The sequence below is a fragment of the Pterocles gutturalis genome, unplaced genomic scaffold, assembly GCF_000699245.1.
Source record: "Pterocles gutturalis isolate BGI_N339 unplaced genomic scaffold, ASM69924v1 scaffold876, whole genome shotgun sequence".
In the NCBI taxonomy this organism is placed as follows: domain Eukaryota; kingdom Metazoa; phylum Chordata; class Aves; order Pterocliformes; family Pteroclidae; genus Pterocles; species Pterocles gutturalis.
Window position 1 is genome coordinate 65,230 of NW_010105183.1, and position 21,274 is coordinate 86,503.

The 21,274-nt window shown below is 41.2% G+C and overlaps 1 protein-coding gene across 1 annotated transcript; it reads left to right on the top strand.

Moving 5' to 3' along the window:
• Positions 1 to 1,513: 1,513 nt before the first annotated feature.
• On the top strand, positions 1,514 to 20,203 carry LOC104471789 (cytosolic phospholipase A2 epsilon-like). The gene is made up of 17 exons (XM_010087270.1): positions 1,514 to 1,556; positions 2,385 to 2,521; positions 3,709 to 3,840; positions 8,010 to 8,073; positions 8,666 to 8,832; positions 8,978 to 9,070; positions 9,438 to 9,475; positions 10,610 to 10,745; positions 12,174 to 12,310; positions 13,766 to 13,988; positions 14,666 to 14,780; positions 15,718 to 15,855; positions 16,355 to 16,462; positions 16,920 to 17,111; positions 17,633 to 17,799; positions 18,611 to 18,791; positions 19,965 to 20,203. Exons 1-17 carry the CDS (start codon positions 1,529 to 1,531, stop codon positions 20,201 to 20,203), a joined length of 2,295 nt encoding a protein of 764 aa, XP_010085572.1. The 5' UTR covers positions 1,514 to 1,528.
• The last annotated feature ends 1,071 nt before the right edge of the window (positions 20,204 to 21,274 follow it).

Here is a 21,274-nt window from a genome sequence, read left to right on the forward strand (position 1 = left end):
TGTATGTAGTATTTTACTTCTGTGTTTTCAAGATTGTCTTGGTTTTCCTGTAGCCGAGCATAGGGTTGTGTGTAGCTGTGATGAGGAGTGGGAGGGAGAAAACAAAAAATGGAGAGTGGTGTGCAGCCTTCAGGATATTCACCTGTAGAGCCCTGTGCTGTGGGATGTCGATATATTGCTACACCTCAGTGCTTCTCCTTGGTAAATCAGTGAGGTCAGCCTACTGTTCTTCCGTGTGAACATACTTTTATTATAACTTCTTGCGAAAGTCCTGAACAAGCTAGAGCATTCTGAAACACCTATTTGTGCTTTTGGTTTTTGTGTGTGTGTGCATTCGTATGCAATTACAAATTTTATTCTTGATCCTTTGGTGTAATTGCATCATCTAACACACTGACAATTTTACTCTCATCCTATCAGATAGGTAATTCAGTTTGTATTTGCAACTTTTCGCTTTTCTTACGTTGTTTAGAGTTTTTGTGATTCATGCTTTCTTCAGTTCTGGTTTTCCTCCAGCTCCTGGTTTATGTACATATATCGGTTCTGCATGTTGTGGTGATGTGGTTTCGTTTTGATGGATGACAGGCTATCTTTATTCATTGTCACAATGTCACGCAGAGCCAAAAAAACCCTTCAATACAGCTTCTTCTGCCTTATGTCATATCAAATTTGGACTGAAGTGCTAGAGCTGCCTTATAGGGAGCTGGCCCTATGTGTGAATGTAAGAATGCTTATCCCAAGCCTCTGATTTCAGCCTTCCTCCTGCTGGTGTAACTGAAGAGGTCTAGTGTCTCATACTGGGCTTTTCACTTCTAGAACTGTTGTCTCCCTCCCTTAGTCATTTTCTTCCTTTTAATGGTCATGTATTTTGGTATGGTGAAGGATTTTGCTGTGTTATGTATCACGCAGCCAGATTTGCTAGTAGCAGTGATATCTTGAGCATTATAAAAAGGAGAGAATCGGTCCTGTTCTGCAGTAATGTTATGTAGCAGATGGGCAGATGTCCTTCCTGGAGGATGGAGGGCATCCCACGGTCCTCAAGCTGACACACCGGGAAGTGCTGTGCTGTAATCTGTTGCAATTGGAGGAGCAAACTCTGTAGTTTGAAGGTAGATTGATTTTGCAGAGGCAGTTATGTAATGACTTTTTTTTGTGAAAGCTATCTTGTGGTATTTCGTACTACTCCCTGCGTTGAAACTTAAACTTCAAAACCTAAATCTTAATAAAAACCTTAATTTTAAACACAACTGGTTAATGACCAAAGCTGGAATCTCACACTATATGGTATCGCAAGAAAGAATTTCTTCTTAGAAGTTGTCTCAAATAATTAAAATGAAAACATACTCACTGCATTAATATGGGAATGGCCTATGGTTATTTGTTTTCCATGTGTCTTCCTCTGTGCTATGCTGTAGAATAGGTGGTATTAGTTATATCTGAGCTATTTGCTAATAGTGACGGTATTTTTCTCATTGTTCTGCAGCCAGAAGTCCCTCAGTTGTGCTGGCTTACTGTAAAAATTTTAAGCATGAGAAATCTCCGCAAAGCAGACCTGTGTAAGTATCAATGATGGCACGTTTATAGGTTAGCAAGAAAGTCACTGTCACCTGAATTTAATGCTCTTGTACACCTGCTGCTAGGATTACAGTACTGTCTCAGGTTCTTTGGCTGAAGAAGTTGTATCTATTTTCATCTTTGTTTAGGCTCATTTACAATAATTTAGAAAACAGTTAACAAGAGAAATGAGATAGAATTTCTATTCTATGTTGGGAAGGATGTTATCCTTCCGTTCATGGGCTGCTCCATGATATTTCTTATTCCCTAACTCTTCAGTGTCTCTCTATCCACGGGTTGCCCATTTCCCTTCTGAAAGGGGAACCTTTGTGAAAGATATAGGAAAAATCAGTAGTTGTATTGGGTGCTGCTGTGTTTGTCTCTGCGTTGCTATTTCACTGTGAATGACTTGTACATGGCAATTAGAAGTAGGTCCAAAAAATCCCCAAAACTAAATTCTTATTTTTTTTTTTAAAGTGAAGTTTCAGGAAGTGAAGTCATATATGACGTTCCTTGGAGCCTGGCAAATATTTGAAAATAGAAGTAAAAAATTAGAAGAGCAGAATGTTTCAGTTCAGTGCTGTTGAAATAGAATATTTGTGTTTTTTTTTACCGAAGAGTATTTGTGATTTAAAATTGACTTTTGTTTGGAATTGACATAAGTTTAGATAGAAATATTAAATAACTTTAAATTTAGAATGTTTTCTTTTGTGTATAGTGAAATATTTATGACTTCTCAGAGGTTGATCTTTTATTTCCCCTGACTGGGCAAAAGACATAATGAAAAAAGTACTGCTGTGCTACTTGTATACATCTTTTTGTTAACGCAGTGAGCCAAACTGATTGCTACGTGAAGCTGTGGCTGCCAACAGCTTCATGCTGGGAAGCCCAAACAAGAACTGTATGCAACTGCGGAAACCCTGTTTGGAATGAAACCTTCCACTTCATGATACAAAGAGAAGTAAAGGTAGGATGTGCCCCTGTGATAGTGAGCAGATGCTTCCTAAAGGGGATATCTTCACCTGCTGCTTGCAGACTCTTTACGAGAGCCTTGAGGCTTACACAGAGGCTTGAACTCTGTTATGCTGAGGAATAGGATGGCAATGGAAAGATGCAGAAAGCATCAGAGACTGCGTGAGATGCTGTTTCCTACCAGAAAGTAAATATGTGAGCCTAGGTATGGATTCTCTGGTGTCCTGACTGGTTCTCTCATCTTTTAAGCTCCAGGAATTGGATGGGAGGTTTTATAAATTCTTTAGATGATTGGTAATATTTTCTTATATGTAACCTCCAAACCAAATTATGTTTGTATTATCTGCTTTATATGGTAACAGTGACATTGTTTGTAAAGTATAAGAGGTACCATAACTTACTGCTGTTTTTTAAAAAAAGAAAAACAACCCCACCTTTTAATACCAACCACTCCATCACTAAAGAAGCATGTTTTCAAAAGCCTAGTGGGCTGCAAGAAATGAAACCTATTTCTGATGTATAGACTTAGAGTCATGCCTGTCCCATGGTTTGAATGAATGTGAGCTGAAAGGGTTATGGATCATCTGGAATAAAGTTGAATGTGAGTGATACGAGATCTAGACATGGGATCAGTTTCCTGTGGCTTGATAGTACGATGTCTTCTTGCACCGCTGTGGGTAAGCTGAGCCCTGAGGAAATGCAAGGGAAATCACTGCAATTTAACTCAAAATCTTTTAACAGGATTTAATGTGCTTTACCTTCCCACTGTAAAGGGCTGAGAGTCTACCCTCTATTGTTACTTTCTGCTGATATGCTGAAATTTCTAAAGATAGTAATTTTGAATCCACAGGTGAAGGGTCGTGATGAACAGCATGTGTAATCTGTATCCTGTGCAGTGCATAATAGCATCATGTGTGTCACGCTGCCTTTCTTTTGAGCTCTTTTTCATTTCCAAATCTGTTGATTTACCTCTTCTAGGGTCAGTCCCTGCCTTTGCAGTCCAAGCCACAGGGGCTGCGTAACTGAGCAGAGGCTTCTGCAGCCATCTGAGCTCCACGCTGTCGCAGGAGTCTGTCCGCACTGAACAACACGGTGGCTGCATGCTGACTCTTGCTAGACCTTCCTTTTGGGGTCAGTAGTCCCAGAATATGGCATTTACATCCTCTCTGCCTCTCTTCTCAGAACATCCTGGAGCTGACAGTCTGTGATGAGGATACTTTCACACCAGATGACCAGCTTTTGACTGTTCGCTTTGATGTAGCTAGAATCCAACCTGGAGAAAAAGTTCACTTGAGTTTTGAGTTGAATCCAGAGGTGAGAAATGAAAAGATGAGTGAAATTAAGTGGACAGACAAAATAGTACTCTTGATCAGAATTTTGTCCCGAGCTACTACCTATATTAACATCAGAGTTGTTCTCGCACACAAAGACTTTGTTAAAAGGATTTATTAAAGCATGAATTTAAATGCTCAGGGTTTAGGAAGGGGCAGAAACAGTCATCACTCTGTTGTGATTGCAATTAGATGCAAAATGGCTTTCCTATTCTAAAATTTTTTTTCCACAAATGTCTTTTGGAAAAAAACAAAAAGAGCAAGAGTCAACAATGAAGAAGCTGATGGTTAGAGAACTCATTGCTGTTGTAGGAGACTGACAGAGCAGGGATGGGGTCAAACCTGGCCCCCTTTCTGGGCAGCTGCCCCAACACTTTGGCCAATAGCTCACAGGGGTACCTCCTCTCAGCTTTACCAGAGATTCTGTCCTGCGCTTTTAGGCAATATGATTGTTGAATGATTATATTCTCATGAAAATATCTCAGTTTCGTTTGCTCTTTCTAGTAAACGATAACTTTTTATTTTTAATTAAAACTTCACAGCAAGTCTGTTTATGATCTTTTGTTACAGGAATACAAAATTCTTTTCGAGGGGCTGATCCAGCACAGAATATGTAGGGCTTGAAGAAAGACAATCTCCTCAGTGTTTTTTTTTCTTTTCTTCTAGGTCTATGTGTGACCCAGGAGACTTATTTGCTGCATGTGTCTCAGAGAATGTTGTGTGTGATTGTATTGAAGAGGGGATAAAGAAACGAAATGCTCATTCATTTTTAAGAGAGCAAAAGATGTACTCAGATGACTTTCCATGAAATATCGCGCCTTCTCTGCTTGGAGGCTGTGTAATAACGAGACTCGTGTTTTTTCACACTTTTGACAAGGGCTTGAGTTTACAGTTCCTAGGCATTGTGTGTGCTCTGTTTACTTCTAAACCACTGTGTCAGACAGGCTGTCCAGAAAACCCTCTAGTCTGTTCTTTAGATTCTTGTTGCTTTGGAGAGTGTTTACTCTTCTAGGAAGCTATTCCTTAATAAGTATTTCAGTATACCTGCTCCAGATGGCTCTGGCCTTTCTTAGAATAAGCCTCATGTGACTGAGATCATCTGAGGTGTGGCTCAAGCCGTGAGATTGCTCTGAGGCATGTGCAGAGTTGGTTTAACCCATTGGTTTAGCAAAGTGGAAGTTGGGGAGATAAGACAAGGTGAGCTGTGTCTCAGGAACGCCTTGGTCCAGCCATCCTTCCTCAGATCACGAGTCCTTCTCAGGCGCCTGGGAGGCGTTGCAGGTTATGGTCTGTGTGTGGATTTTTAGAACACTTAGGGGTAATTTTTTTTTTTTAAGTAACTTCGTAATGGAACATGCTCGGCAGCCTTAATAATAGGCAGTACTGCCACCTCTGCCCATAATGATTTCTTTTGTCTACCAAGATATCTTGAGAGGAGGGCTGTGCAGGCTGGATGGGTCATGTCAGAGCATCACGGTTGCTTCCTGCCGTGCCTCTTGCTCGCTGTGTGGTCTAACAAGTCGTTCCATTGCTTTGCTCCAGGTTTTTCACCCACAAAAATGTGAATGGGACTTAATGGAAATATAATTTGTGTGAGTGTGTGTACAAAAGCATAAGAAGGATGGGAACATAAGGCACAGTTATGCAGATGTTATAAGCCAGGGTCTCCTGAACGTTGTTTCTGCTGTTCTTTGAACAAATTTGGAACAGATCATCAGTGAGTTTGGATAGTATAGACTGGTCGCAATCTGATGCTTCATAAGGTCTGTCTTGCATCTCTGTAAGGTGTCTGCTTTCTAAAATCCATTCCTCAGCCTTCTGTTACAAACTGTTGCCACCACCCTAATTCTCATGAAACAGAGACTTTGGGAGAAATGAGCAAGCAGAACCGCCTGCTGCTGGGTTACATGCCACAGATCCAGCTCTCAGAGAAGCCCCCTGAGACGTCTCATTTACTGACATGAACTTGTAAAATACGAAGCCACTCACTTTTCACCTTTCCTGTAGTGATGATTTTGCCTTGGCTACTTTATCAGACTTGACATGGTTTTCACGGTCTCTTCACAAAGCTAAAGTACGCTGTGCAGCCACACTGTAGGGATGTTTGGCAGTAAAGGTTAGTTCTTCTGAATATGAATGAAACATTTTACTGCCACTTGTCAGAAAAAGATTTATATCTTCCAATAATTAGTGTTGTCCTCCCTGTGGGTGATAGAGAAGATCTACCTGATGTCTGTTTTTGTGCAGTATTTCCTGGATTGGCTGTGTCCCATACAGACTGATTCAGCAAATGGCTGCAGTAAAGTAATACAGTTATTCAGTCCCTCTTATGTTGTTGATGTGTTACTCTTTTCTTCTGTTGCTGTGCCCTGCTCTTACACTCTTCCCCCTTTTCCATCTTGATCTGGCCCTTGTGAGCTCTTGCCCTCATTCCTCTTCACAGCTTCAGTCTTCCTTCTTCAGTCTTTTCCCCTTCACCCTGGCAATTTTCATTTTCCAAGTTGGTCTCTTTTCTCACCTTTTTTGTGTTAGTTGCTATACTCTGCAGATTCTTTTGTTTTAACCCAGACATACTCACCACCTGGGTCCATTCATTTTCAAGTACGTTCTACATCGTTCACCTGTTATACCTCCCTTCCTCAGCATTGATTGACCCATGTCTCTTCCTACTAATAAAAGAATAACAGGATCTTCACCCCCTATTCCGTGATATTTACTCTCCTCTTCCACTTGTGGGGACAGTTGATTTCTAAACAGTAGAACAGTAGGTGTGGGAATAGCAAAGCCATGCAAGGGAGGGTTGTACAAAATAATCAGAACTCTATCAAAGGAAATAAAAATATTGTTTCTTTTTCCTTAATAAAAAATAATTCTTATTTTCAGAAACAGGAAGAACTGGAAGTGGAATTTCTACTGGAAAACATGTGAGTAAAGCTTAAATATTACAGAATTTGTCATCAGAAAACTTCATATTTTAGGGAGTGGTCACAGAGCATTGGGGAAGTGGTTCCATGTACCTGTGCTCAGACATCCCATCCCAGCATCTTCCCCATGGTTGCTTTTCTCTCCTGAATCTGGTGAAATCTTTCCCTGAGTGACAGTCTCACTATTTATAGCTGAGGGTGGGTGTTTGTTTTGTAATTCAGCCCCAGGAGAGGTGATGCTGATCAGGGGAAGTTAGAAAGTGTGTCCCTAGGAGCTATGGGACTGACCTGGCAGCGAGCACGGGACAGAGGTGGAAGATAGAAGTGGTGGTGGCACTTTGAGCTCAGTTTTTCTAGCTGCAAAGAACTATTTGCATTTAAAAGATTATTGCTTGTGTACCTAACCTTAAATAAACCTTTTCCTTTTTGTTTTTCAGTCCAGGTGTATCTGAAAACATCATTACTAATGGCGTACTAGTGGTAACGGTTTTAATTTTTTTTATGCTTATGCTCTTACAGTGGGGCAGAACTGAAGGATATATATAGTTGGAAGAACTATGCCTTTAGGCATGGCCTTTATTCTTTTTCAGATGAGATGCAGGTGTGGCTGGAAAATTTTCAATTTGTTCATGCTTGTAGTGCATCCTGCATTGGGAGAGGTTTGGAGTGGAACTCTGCCACGGTGCCAGTGAGCTTCTCACTGGTGAAATGGCAGCAAACAAGGAAATTTGAGAAGGGAATGAATCCAGTGTCACTGCAGAGTTTATCACTGAATGTCTGTCTTGGAGTCGGAGGCTCTTTTCACACCATGTCCAAAGTACAGCGCAATGCTCCTGGGCTGCTACCGTCTCCTAACTCTTGGGAAGTTTCAGCTTCATCCCAAAGGTCTTAAGGCACAGGCCCATCTGTTCAGTTGTTCTGCAGAGTTGTAGGTCTCCTTCAGCTCCCTCTTCTGTAGACAAAAGTAAAAGCGTGGTCTAGGTGGGGAGAAAAATTCTGTGTGTTAACTGCTGGGGACTGAATGGTATTTAAGTGTAATGGGACAGGTCCCCAGCTATCTTAGCTCCATTAACCACAGTATTGCTTGCATGGCTTGCATCGCTCTGCAATTTCTTCATGTTCATAGGACATCGTGGCCAAGCCTGGTGTCTCCGCAGGACCCCTGGATCCTCAGTGAGGATCCTGAACTGTTTCTGTGACCAGTGATTTTGTTGCTTTTCTCTTCCAGTCTCGTGAAGTTTCCTGTTGGGAAGTACAGGTGGATGAAACAAAAATGAAGAGCCCTTACACAAGTGAGGTTACAGGTTTACATCATTTGTCACTGCTTTTTGTGCAATGGAAGATGCAGCTGAATCAAAATAACTGTGTGATCCATTTTGGCGGCCTCAGTATGAGGGCTGCTCAGGGTTTGAGATGTTTCCTGAATTACCTACTTGCTGATAGTGATAATCATTTGGAGATGATGTAGCTGTGTAGCCTAAGGGAAACTGTGGAGGTGGCTGAGAAACTCAGAAACATCACGGCAATGTGATGGAATGGAAATACCTGTGATGAGAGCAGGTAGTAAAAGAGGGGGGAGACAATTTATCAGGAGTGGAGAGACTGTGGTGGAAACTTGGGGGGTGTCAAAGCTGCCAGTGGCATCCCCTGGTCTAACACATGCTCTCTGACACTTGTCAGGCAGAAGTTGCAATGCTGCACCTGGTCTTTTGTTGCTTTTTCAGTCTGATTCTTGTTCACACTGATTGTGGAGGAGGAAAAACATTGTGGCCCAAATTAATGTTGATTGCACTAAGGCTGAAAGTTTACTTGGAGCATTTTATTTGTTGTTTTTCGGGGCCAGACGCAGTTAACGTTTCTGTGTGGTTTGCTGCTTTTTCTTAGGGAGAGATTTCAAGTTCATGATGAAAGGATCCTATGAAGAAGTCCGGGATGTTTCCATAGGACCTCGCTGCGGCCGGGGAGGCCGTGGAACCACCAAGTTCCACTACGTCAAGCACAGTCAACCCAGACTGCACATGACGCTGCCAAAGGAGCGCTTTGTCTGTGTTGTATGTTTTGCTCGTGCACAGTGATAACGGCTAGAGTAACTTTTGGGAGCAGCACAATGAATTAGCCTTTCTCTGATAGATTTGTGCTTATGGGTTGTAAATAACTTTCTCCTTATAACAGTTTTTTTCCCCCACTGTAATTCAGCATGGCTCAGCTAGGAGGGAGATGGATGTAAGTAGTTCCCTGGTTGTGCCTCTGCATTCTCTGGACATTGGAAAGAAAGTGACATTGATGAGAGTGAGTAACCATTGACAGCATTTGAAATTATTTCAACAAATGTAAGCTGTATCTATGCGATACCTGGTCCATTATTAATTTTGTTATTAAAAATGTACCAGCTGAGTATATGTATGCTCAGCTCTGAATACACTTGAAAGCATGTAACTATTATTCAGGGAAAAAGTAGCATATTCAGAATTGCTGATTGCTTTACAAGTATTTTAAAAGCAGGATCCTAGTGATGAGTGTGTGCAGAAGGTCTGAGAAGAGACCAAAGATTTATCACTAGGCTATATATCTGAGTAATTACTAGTACTGTAAAACTTTCTTTTGCCAACTTTCAATTCTATTTAAAATTGATGGTGTTTTCATTCTTGATTCTCAGGGTGAATCTTACGAGGTGTCTGTGAAGGAAGAAGATGGGTAAATCTTATTTCTTTTGGATGTTTGCTAAGCTATCTCCTGTCTTTTTGTAGTGTCATCTTTAGAAAAAAGGAAGCTACAGCTTAAACAAGCTCATTTTGAAACCAGTAATAAAGATTGTAATTGGTTGAAGAAGACTCAAAAAGGGGGAAGGGTTAATAAAATTATATATGCTTTTAAATTTGTCGGTAAAGAGTTCAGCCTAGAATAGGTGGTAGGTATTCATGGGATATAACCAGTCACAATGTTTTTCCTAGTGTTGATGATTCCTACTTTTGATACTTAATAATCCTTCGATCTTGTAACCTTTATCTATAATAGATATGCATGTATGTGTTATGCATTTACTAGTCCTCTGCAGGTCCTTTTTCAATCAAACAAGCAGACAGCCATTAATTTCTTGACTGGTTTGCGGTAATTTTCTGAAGGGCAACATTACCCCCTACTGATTAGCTAGCTACAATGCAAGCAGTAATTGCAGACTGAAATGATAAATCAGAGGTTTTTGCTGAGTATTAATGCTGAGTCACAAAAGGGACAAAATAACCTTTTGACTGAAAAACCCTGAAAGAGTAGCCCTGTGAAAATAGAAGCTATAGAATTCATGATGCTCGTGGTGTTCATCATCATGTACAGATATGGAGGGATACACTTAAGAGAGATCTTCTGACTCAAGTATGTACAGCACAGGTACAGATAAGCCTAACATGGTATTAGGGTCATTTTGCCTAAAGCATGTTAAGTTTAAGTAACTGCTTAGGCCCCTTCTGCTCCTCAGGAAACACATAGATAGCAAGAGAACATCCAAATTTCAGAGCTCAGTGTGAAACAGCTTGAATTCAGTTATGTTCCTTGTTTTTAATCAGCAGAGAATTTGACTTGTTTAACATTCTCATGATTGTGTGAAAGAGTTCAGGACATGATTCTGGTCTAAAATCTCCCCAGAAAGGCAGAAATACAGGGCCTGTGATATCCGTATTCCTGCATTTGTTTGCATAGAGGAACCTTTACGTGCATGGAAGTAGCCTTTCTTTAAAATGGTTTATTTTTGTTGCTGGTTTTGCTTGGTGTCTCAAGCAGTAGCTCTAGAAATGGCTTACGGGTAGAGTGTTTTGTTCTGTTCTTATCCTTTAGTTACAAGAATTTAGATTTGCGGTTGGGGTTTGACCTATGTGCAGAGGAGCAGGATTTCATCTGTAAAAGGAAGAAGGTGGTTGCTGCTGCTCTGAAAAATCTTCTTCAGCTGGATGAAGACCTGCAGGAGGACGAGGTATGTGGGACAGCATCTTGACGACTTAAAGTATTCTGTCTCACTTTGAATGACGTGGATGTCATGTACTTGCATGACTACCCATATAGCTCCTCCACATCCTCTAGACTAAAATGTGTAGGCCAGATTGTCACTTACACCTAAGATCATATCCAAGAACTTTTGTCACAGAGGATGAAAGAGGAACTGTCAGGAGGTCAGTTACAGCTCCTTTATTCTCCACCAACCTCCATCCTCACTCAGGGACGCCCAAAGGACGTTTGTGTTGAGATGAATGTATGTATAACCAAGCATGATAAAATCTGGTTGCTAGGACTGAGACCATTTCTCCTCAGTTTGGCACCTCTCCCTTTTGCTGCTGCTACGCAAGGCTCAGAGGAAGGCTGCGACTCTCCCTTAGCACAGTGGTGCAGCAGCGTCTGTCTTGTGGAGTTTTCAGTGTGTTACCTCTTACTTTCTCGTCTCCTGGGCATCCCTGGACTCAGAGGTAGCTGCTCTGTTGCTGCAGGACAGTAATCCGTTATGGGGCTGTGGTGCTCAGAGCAAGAGCCAGGGAGACATTCTTTTGCTGTCCTGTGTGGGATTTTTTCCGTTGCTCTGTTAGGTTCCCAGCACACCCATCCCTTGATGTGGTGTGCAGGACAGTGTTTGTCAGCCAAGTCCAAGTGCTCATGAACTTCAGTACAATAGGACTGGTTATTATTAAATTAGAATAAAGGGTTGTTGAATTACATTAATTAAAAAACAAAAACGAAAACCCCAAAGTAGACAGTAAAATACAATGGCAATAAAGGTAATGGCGGGATATGTTCCTGAAACTGAAGAAATGTGTTGTTTCAGTTTTTGTTAAGGGCTGCCTGTGGGGCAAAGGGAGGATGGCTAACAGAATTCCTGCATACCTGAGGAAAGACCAAATTGCATATGGCATTGATGTCAAGGAAGGGGGAGATAATGTGGGTAACAAAGAGGATGTTAAAAATAAATCTATAAAGCTTGGCACCATCTGCCTGCATAATATAAAATGTTGTATATAAACTTGGAGGAAGAAAAACTTAGGCAGGCAGCTTTTGCTCTGCTCCTCTGACCTCAGTTTTAGTCAGGAATTGAAATGTGTTTTGAGGGAAAAATATGAGGAAAAATGAAAAACATCCAGAAAAGACTCTTTACAAATCTGCAAATAGATTGTCACACAAGAGCCACGCTTACAGCTTCTCACCAAAACGTCACCAATCAGGAAGATGCTTTCAGCATACGCTAAGTCCTGCCAAAGTTTACACAACTCAAACACACATTCAAGTGCTGCCATGAGAGGGTGAATTGAGTCCAAACTTACCTGAATTGGAATATTGCTGTTACTTTTTCTGTGTGCCCATCACTTCTCTATTTTATTTGGTAGTGAACATCTCTGTGCCTTTGTGTGTTGAGCAGGTGCCAGTGGTGGCAATCGTGACAGCAGCAGGAGGAGTGCGGTCCATGACAGCTATGTTTGGCAGTCTTCTGGCTCTCCAGGAGTTGGGTCTTTTGGACTGTGTCTCATACATCAGTGGTTTATCTGCCATAACATGGTAAGGAGAGTTGGGCTTGTGCTTGCTGTTTGTGTTAGCAGGGTGATAACCTGGTGAAGGGTATTGACTTGGCTTCCATCTGGTGCTCACCCGTTTCCTGTGACTGCTTAGTGCCGTAGCCCTTATTTCTTCTAGCTACAAGAAACATGTTGAGTGAGAAATACTGTATTTCTATAATTGCACTGAAGTGTTTATAGAAACTAAAGAGCACAAGCCAGGATGGTTTACCCTGCAGTTCAGTGTAGGTGACAAACCCACCCATAGCTGTTCCATGGCTCAGACATGTGCCTTTCTGCCATGCCATGCATTAGGAGTTCTCCTAGGGGATGGACTTGTTGCTGTCATCAACTTGGTGCCTGGCACAGAGAGTGGGTGGGGAACATGTTTATTTCTGATGAAAATTCTGTGTGGCTCAGCTCCATTTCTCATTTCCCAGTTACCTGGCAGAAAAGATTCCTCTGTTAAGATTGCAGGGGTGGGTAGAGGTGTCTCAGTGCTTAATTTTGAATGAAAAGTGGTTATTTATGGCTATCACCAGGGGATGGAATAGGGCCTGGTAGGCCAAAAGCTGGCATTTTCTTGGGAATGTAAGAAATGGGGATTGCTTCCTGAGGGAGAAGTAAACCTTTGGATTGTCAGTGAAGACAGATCAGATGTTAAACATGGGTCAGAGAAGGTGATTGCAGATGTGCAAAAGAAGCAATGCAGCTGGAGTCCTTGGGACTTGAATCTCTGAGAGGATGCAGACCTGATCCCCGAGCACACTTGAGAGCAATGAGGAAATGAAAGTAGAGAAGTATTGTTTTCCCTTCCTTTGTGTGTGTCTTGGGTTATCTAGCTGCATGTCACACTGCAGAAGTCCTCTTGTAATGTTTGTCTCAACTCTCACATGGCTTTGAAAAGGAGAACTTAAAAGACAAGCCCTGAGAAACACGGAGCGTCATGCACATTGCTGATTTCCTTGCATGACTAGCAAGGGTCTAGGACTTTAAAACGTTTTGCCTCTGGAGCCTGAGATGACCTGCCTGCTGCATGCCCAAGGAGGGAGCTCTCACACTTGTCCAGGGCAGCGTTTGTTGCTAAACTCCTGCTTAATGTTTCACACAGCTGAAACAGTCTGAAATAGCTGAGGGAACTGGCCTTGGACAGAAGCTGCAGCTTGAACCTGGATGATCAAAGAGTATTTCTAGTAAAAGCTTGTGTTAAGTTATGGTTGTTGCTTTATTACTCTCTTGATTCTGAGAAGAAACAAGCTGGGATGATTTTGAATGTACCCCTGCAGGACAAATGTAATTGTATAGTCTAAATCCTGCCTGAGCTTTGAACTCCTCTTCCAAGGTAAAAGTTGGAGGGCGAGAGCCTCACATATCCTGAAACAAAACCATTATGTGTGGCTTAAGCCCGTGAACTGTCACGTACCCAGTGATGGACCACAGTATGTTTTTATTTTACCAGGACCATGGCAAAATTATATGAAGATGCAAATTGGTCACAGAAGGATCTCGGAGGGCCAGTTGGTGATATCAGGCAACGTGTGATCAAAAGCAAGCTGCACTGTTTCTCGTTGGATCATATGAAATACTATGAAAAGGAGCTTTGTCAAAGAAAGCAAGAGGGACACAAGCTGTCCTTTGCAGATTTATGGGGACTCTTCATTGATTGTATGCTACATGATCAGGTATTACATGTCCATCCCTTATTCCAGAGGATTTATAACTTTTCATCTCTAAAGTTCTGAATTCAGTTATAGGAAAGGTGCTCAAAACTTGTGAGGGATCTGTCTTTGGCTTTTTAGAAGAAAAACAACCCAGTAAGTCTAACATGTAAGCATCTAGGGGATATGTCTGAGCATGTAAAAAGTCAAGGTGTTAAACTGATTTTTCCATCTTTAATTTCAGATCAAATGAGCATTCTAGTAACATACAGAGGCGAGGTGGCTCTGACAGAGCTAAGTTCAGGCATAGGAGTATATAGCCACAACAGCAAACAAAGCTGTATTGAATGGAATGGGCCCTGGGTGACTTTCATCTGCAGCACCTCCAGGACAGATAAATATCTTTATCTTTCCTGAAAGCAAGTCATATCCTAGTCACTGCACAGACAAGTTTCTCTCAGTTTCATTCTACCTCCCCTTTCAAAATTTCCCGAAGTATCAGTGTTAATGCTTTAGTGAAGGCTGATGGCAGATAACACATGAACATTTTTGTGTGGTCAAACAACCGATGACCACAAACAACACAGAACAGAATCTGATGAGGTTTGGGAGATGTTTCATTGATAGTCCGTGCTTAGATACCTTATTAAGTCCATGCATCATGTTAATCCTTTACAATTAATTCTGTTCATTATAAACAGGCAAGTACTCACAAACTCTCTGATCAGCAACTGGCCGTAAATCAGGGGCAGAATCCGCTGCCCGTATACCTGTCCCTTAATGTCAAAGATGACTTCAGCACTCTGGATTTTAAAGGTGAGGATAATTATATATACTTCTAGAAATCTAAGGAGTTTCCCTTTAATGCTGGGTGCATGCCAAAGGGTTTTACTGTATGTCCAAGCTAATAAATCTTAAATAATTTCTTTTTCCCCGGTCTTCACATCTGGCTTCTGACTTGGGTGAAACACATGCATCCTAATACTGTGGTAGGGAGATACCTGTGCAAAAGCACTGCCCTCCAAGGGGTGGAGGTGCCTTTTGCTGGCAGCCTCGAGAGCCACCACTGCTGCTCTTTCTCTCTTTCATCCCGACCTGCTCTTCACATCCTCTTTGAGCTGGTGGGGTTTCTGCCCAGGCAGAAGTAGTCCAAGAGATCCCAGAGAGGGGTCTGAGGAGGGGCAGCGCTCTGTGCCCTGATCAGTGATGCTGATCATTATTTCCATGGTGTTTTGTGGCCCAAATGAAGAAGGAGGTCCTGCAACTGAACCTGATCATCTGCTTCTAGGCACAGTCTGCAGTCCCAGTGTGTTCAGGCAAGGTTTGGGTGGGTTTTGGTCAGAGTTTTTTTGATAATCACTGCCTTGTGAAGCTAGAGTCTAAGAATGAATGGTAGCTGGTGGTGTTGCTGGCTCAGCAGAACTCAAACCACCACATCTTGCGCAGGGCCTTAGCAATGGATGGACTTTCAGCCCCAACTTTTGCTTCCCAGTATGGAAATGGATGTGAACCCCAAGCTGAATGGATTTTCACAGTGTTAGTGGAGGAGGTGAATTTAGCTTTTGCATCCACCAGTCTAACACACAAGACATTGAAGGGCACCTGTTTGTTTCAGAACATGTTGGTTTGAACTGCGTGTCACCAACATGCTGAAGCCAGAGGCTTTGTTCTTCCAGCTTTTTATTCTGTAAGCTGGTCTTTTTACATGTGTTCAGGTGGTTGCAATAAGTCCTTCTTGATGCCTTATTTGCAGAGTGGGTGGAGTTCACGCCTTATGAGGTGGGTTTCCTGAAATATGGGGCCTTTGTTCGTTCAGAAGATTTTGGTAGTGAGTTCTTCATGGGTCGCCTGATGAAGAAGATTCCAGAGTCCCGCATCTGCTTCTTGGAAGGTGATTTACTGTCTCGGAAAAACATCGCCTTTGTAACCACATAGATGTCAACTCTGTGTAGCCGACTAATAACAACTGGTCTCCAACTAGTAACACTAGTACACCAGATAATGTATCTGATGCAATGTAAATCTCAAATGAACCAGCCAAAAGTGACAAAAGAAGAAGCAAATTCTTCAGACAAACATGTTTAATTTGCTGAACTTCTTCAGTTAGACCAAAACAGAACAGACACACTAGAACTGATCTTTTGAAGTATTTAAAATCGCAGTCAGACTTTTATAAATGGCCAAGTTTCTGAAGTGGCCTAGTCATGAGCCAGACGTTATGTGGAATGGCATGGCATTTGGTATTCTTACCAGACTTCATAATATTTCATAACTGAACTAGTGCTAAGTTAAACAACTACAGAGGCTGAATCCAAGTAGGTTGCTGTAGCTGTGCTTTAAAAATTCAAAGTGGTATTAAGTATGGCTTTTTTTTTCCTTAAACTTTCAAGGCACATGGAGTAATATATTTTCCCATAACTTTATGGATGCTGTCTACCTCTCGGGTCATTCAGAGGACTTCTGGCACAGATGGACCCGAGGCACTGAGCATGACATTGGTGAGTTATTTGGATTACTTTTCACTTACATCTGCATTGTCTTCACACCTCTCTGAAATGTGAAACCTGTGATTTGGTAAAGGGTTTGGTTTTGTGTCCTTTTTCTGGGTTAGGGGACACCAAGCCTTTAGGAATGAAGGAAAAACAGGAGACAGTTGTGCTGGAAAACAGGAAAAAACATTTCTCGCTGTGCAACGTCCCTGGGGGGTTTTGTTAGTCATGAGAAGGGCGACCATGAGTCTTTTAGGGAAGGAGAGGGCAGATGGGAAACAAGAAGGTGATGCTGTGACACAAACCCACCTCTGCCCAGAACAGTCTGCCTGGCAGTACGTGTGTTCCATCACAGATGGGGCTGTAGTGGTTTGGCTCCCCAGCCCCTCTTTTTCTGTTATTATTAGTATCAGAGAAATACTCTAAACAAATGCAGACATATAGCCTCTTCTCATTCTTCCTACAGAGGAACAGCCTGCTCTGCCCAAGAAACCTCATGAACAGGCAACTTGCTTATCCATTCCCAAAGGCTGCCTTTCCAGTACTCTTCGAGAAATGATGACGGGGAGGCCAGTAGTCTCAACTTACCATAATTTCCTCAAGGGCTTACAGCTACATAACAAGTATTTAGAGAATGAGAGCTTTTGCATGTGGAAAGGTAATAGTAAATAGTTTCGGATGCATCTTTGAAGGTGATTTGAGTGCTGATACTTGCTGAGGACAATTATTTGATAAGTTTTAGTATAAAGGCAAATTTTGATTAGTATTAGTTGATTAAGATGTTTGTGCAATTTGTTTTGCTGAGCCTCAGATGTTTTACTGCTGGTCTTGTTTCTGTCTGGGAAAAGCTGCAGCAGGCTTGCTTGAATTCTGTTCTTCCTAGGAGAAGCTGCAAAAGAATTACTTGCAGCTTCCACTTAAAACTTTATAACCAGTTGAAAAAGCAGCTTAATATATCACTTTGGATGAAGCTGAGTCTCAGAACTGCTCTTACTGATCTCAGAGTTGAGCTATAGATGCTAAAATTGTGTGAAAGAAAAATATTTAACTGTGGGCTTTGTGTCAAAGAGTAATGTAGGTGTGGGATGTCTTTTTCCTCTTTCCTTGTTATGGTGATTTGGAAAAAAATGGACTTGCTCCTCCAGTAATTAATTGATAATACAAGTTGTTGACTTTCAGACACAGTGCTTGATTCTTCTCCCAACCAGCTGAATGAAATGGGTGACTACCTCAAGCTGGTAGATACAGCTTTCTTTATCAACACCAGCTGCCCACCCCTTCTGAGGCCAGAGAGGAAAGTGGATGTCATTTTGCATTTGAATTACAGCGGAGGATCACAGACTCTGGTGATGTTTTGAAGTAGTGATTCTTTACCCGTATGAATCCAGCAGCTGAATTTCCACATTTCTCTCTCTTTTTTTTTTTTTCTTTTCAGAAAACAATCTGGTTTTTATTAAGTTAAATGGTCATATCAGTGATAGTATTCAACACTGTGACCATAATGTCACTGTGTGTGACTGGGACACGCGCGTGGACTCAGACACATAGATTACCTGTTCTGTCTATCAGTGCAGATTTGGCATTGCGGTACCTAGTTCCTCAATAGTTGGTTAAGTAACTTTTACAATGTAATTAGTTAATACATTATTTTGCTATTTTTTGAATGAAAATTTGGAGTTTTCTTTTTTGTTTCAGTCAAGTTTCTGTTTTGCTGTGTTTGAAGAAACATCGAGGGGTATATATGATTGAAAGTAATATGATTTATTTGTAGGAGGACGTGAAGACATTGATTGTTAGATGCACTGAATGCAAAAACTCAAGAACCTGTGATCTGAGATACCACGTGTAATCAAAATGTTCTGATCTAAATCCTCTACTCTGTCCACTAAATCACAAAAGTGATCTGAATTTCATATAAATTTCAGAAAACAATAATCTTCCTTTATAAATGTACAGTGTTAGCAAATGAACCAAATTGCTATTACCCAAGATATATTAAAATCAAGAGGGTATGCTTGTTCCAGTGCATAGTTAGCCTTATTTATAAACTTATAAATCAATCACAGATTGGCCAACACAGCAAAATGTCAGTTATGAGACTTGGTAGCCTTATTTCAACCTCTCTTTGTGTTGCAACTCTTCTTTTTGTTGAACCAGCCACTGGACCTATTGTCAGAGTACTGTTTGGAGCAGGGGATCCCATTCCCCAGCACGGAGCTGAGCCAGGAAGATCGGGAACACCTGAAGGAGTGCTATGTGTTTGAGGATAGCTCAGAGGCACCAGTCTTGGTCTATTTCCCACTGGTGTGTGATACCTTCCAAAAATACAAGGCACCGAGTAAGTTAACAGCATTAGTCATTTTTTGAGGTTGTCACAGCCAATTTATCTGTTGAATTCCTCCTCCTAAAACAAGAGGCGGGTAAGTTTCTCTGTTGGCTAAGTTGTCATATACACAGTCCTGTTGTGATGGATATAATGTTGGCCAACTAATCAGGGATTGAATTTAAGAGTGTTGAAATTAAAAGCTTAAGTAGCTGTAGCTTGGGGCAAAACCCATTATCTGGCATCTAGGACAGCTTACTTGGATAGTAAAGGAAGGGAAGCAGCTAGTAAGTTACATCCACTGGTAACTAACACTGTCACTTAACAGTCTTGTAATGAGATACTACGTTTACTTTCTTGACAAAGGTAGAATCCTCTTGTTACTTTGTTTACATGAAAAAGTTTGAGAACAGAAAGTGCTGAAAACATATAATGAAGAAAGGATTTGCCAGGATAACAAGCTGCTTTGATATCTCTCATTTTTGAGAAGTTGCCAGGTTATTTATTCTAGTTCAGCAATAGAATATGTAGTGATCTCTTTCACCAGAAAAATTACCTGACAAATTCAGTTTCAGTTAACAGATACTTTTGCATGTTTCAACTCCGATTTTCTTGTTGCCAATGTAGTACGGAATCCTTATTAAAAGAGTATGGAGTTCTTGGATCCAGCAAATATTCCTCAAAACCAACAAAAATCCGTGTACCGGCTTGTTGGAAAAGACCTCATGTAGTTCATCATCTTATTTATCCTTCTGAATGTACTTAAAATCTCAGCCACCTAAGAGGGAGAATTCCCAGTCCAGGAGCTTCCTGGTGTCACTTTCTACCCATTGGTATATAAGGAGCTGTCATCTCAGTACCCAATGGGAAAGTTAAAAATATAGAATTCCAAAACTGCAAAAGTGAAATATTCTTACAGAAAACTTTAACTTAGAGAGGAAAGCATTTTCCATTGAAAAGTTGTTCTGCCAGTCAATCCTGGATCAGCTGTGACTGTAGTCAAGCAGTGAAGTACTGGGTTTTGTTAGTGCAGCAGATGCAGTATCTATCCAGTGGTTAAATCTTGAACCATTTTCCGGAGAGGATTCAGGTTTTTTGTGGCTGTTCCTGTGTATTTTGCATTGCCTGTTAGGAGTCTTCCACCTCAGTAACATTGCTGTGTTGAACTTTGTTATGTTTTTGCTTCAGATGTGGAGCGTGGTCCCACAGAGATGGAGCAGGGAAGAGTAGATGTGTCCAACTGTGTTGCTCCCTTTGGCACTGGTCTCCTTACATATACTGAAGAGAATTTCAACAAGTTGCTGAACCTGTGCAGCTACAACATCCTGAATAATAAACATTTAATTCTTCAGGCCTTGCGAACTGCAGTGGAACGAAGGAAGCGATTCAAAAACTGTTCGTCACCTCGGTCGTCTAAACTTCCTTAAAGCATATTTTGACAAATCTCATCAGAAGGAGAAATACAAATGTTTTGGGAATGGATTTGTAAATATTCAGGGAACGTGAATCCATACAGAATGAACATACATGTTAGCTTGTAAAAAAAAAAATAAAATTGTGTATCTTATTCAGTACTATGTGTCAGGACTAATGCTGGTTCTGGCATTAAAGTAATTGGCAAATCATGATTACTTTAAAAAATTCTCTCTGCTGTTTTAGGGAATGGAAAGGCAGTTGTAGAACTATAGGGTCCTATTTGGATATACAGTCATGTAAGAATGAGATTTCAACCTCACAAATGTTTGTGCCAGATTTGGATGCAAATCTTGGTGGTGTGTGGTCTTTGAACCAGACACCAAAGCAAAGATCAAGCAAAGCCTTGCCTTGTTTGTACATCTCTGCTTGTGACAGTGAGGAGTAAACCAGATACCAAAAATGTTTGCACCTGGAGAAGGAAGGCTGAAAAATGAAGAACAGAACTGCACATGACATCTTCTGTTTTCTCAGTATCTGTCTGTTAGGCAGAAGTTTAACCTTCAGTGAATTTACCTGCTTGGCCGTCATTGCACTGAGTCTGCATTTGTGATGGACAGCCCCACAGTGACCAACGTATAATAGACTGATTTTTCTGTCAACTGACTGATAAAAATCATCTGGCTGCATCCATTTTTGCTGAACTTCTCTCTCAACTTTCACCTACCAAGTAGATCTTGAAGCTGAGGATAGCAGTTAAGGTTTTAAATCCTGCACTTAGTGGGTTTAGAAAAACAGTTTAACAGCCTAGCCTTTGGCCATAACTGTGTCTTCATTTATTAATCTGCTGCGGCCTCACAGATGTTCATGATGGCGACAAAGCATGTTCTACCAACTCCTTTGACTTCTGCAACATTATGATGCTCAGTGTGTAGCTGCTGCTACAGTTTTATTCCCACTGCCATTCAGTTAATGTTTGTTTTAGATAAATGTCTATTTAAGAAAATACATTTAACTGGACATTCTTAGGTCTTATTTTCTTTTGTATATATCACTATAGATACAGTGTAATAGCTACCATTCAA

Coding starts and splice junctions, on each gene's coding strand:
- LOC104471789 (XM_010087270.1), top strand. CDS start 1,529: ATGAGAAATCTCCGCAAAGCAGACCTGT. Junction 8,833..8,977: donor AGGAGCGCTTTGTCTGTGTT/GTATGTTTTGCT, acceptor ACTGTAATTCAG/CATGGCTCAGCTAGGAGGGA. Junction 17,112..17,632: donor GAGCTTTTGCATGTGGAAAG/GTAATAGTAAAT, acceptor GTTGACTTTCAG/ACACAGTGCTTGATTCTTCT.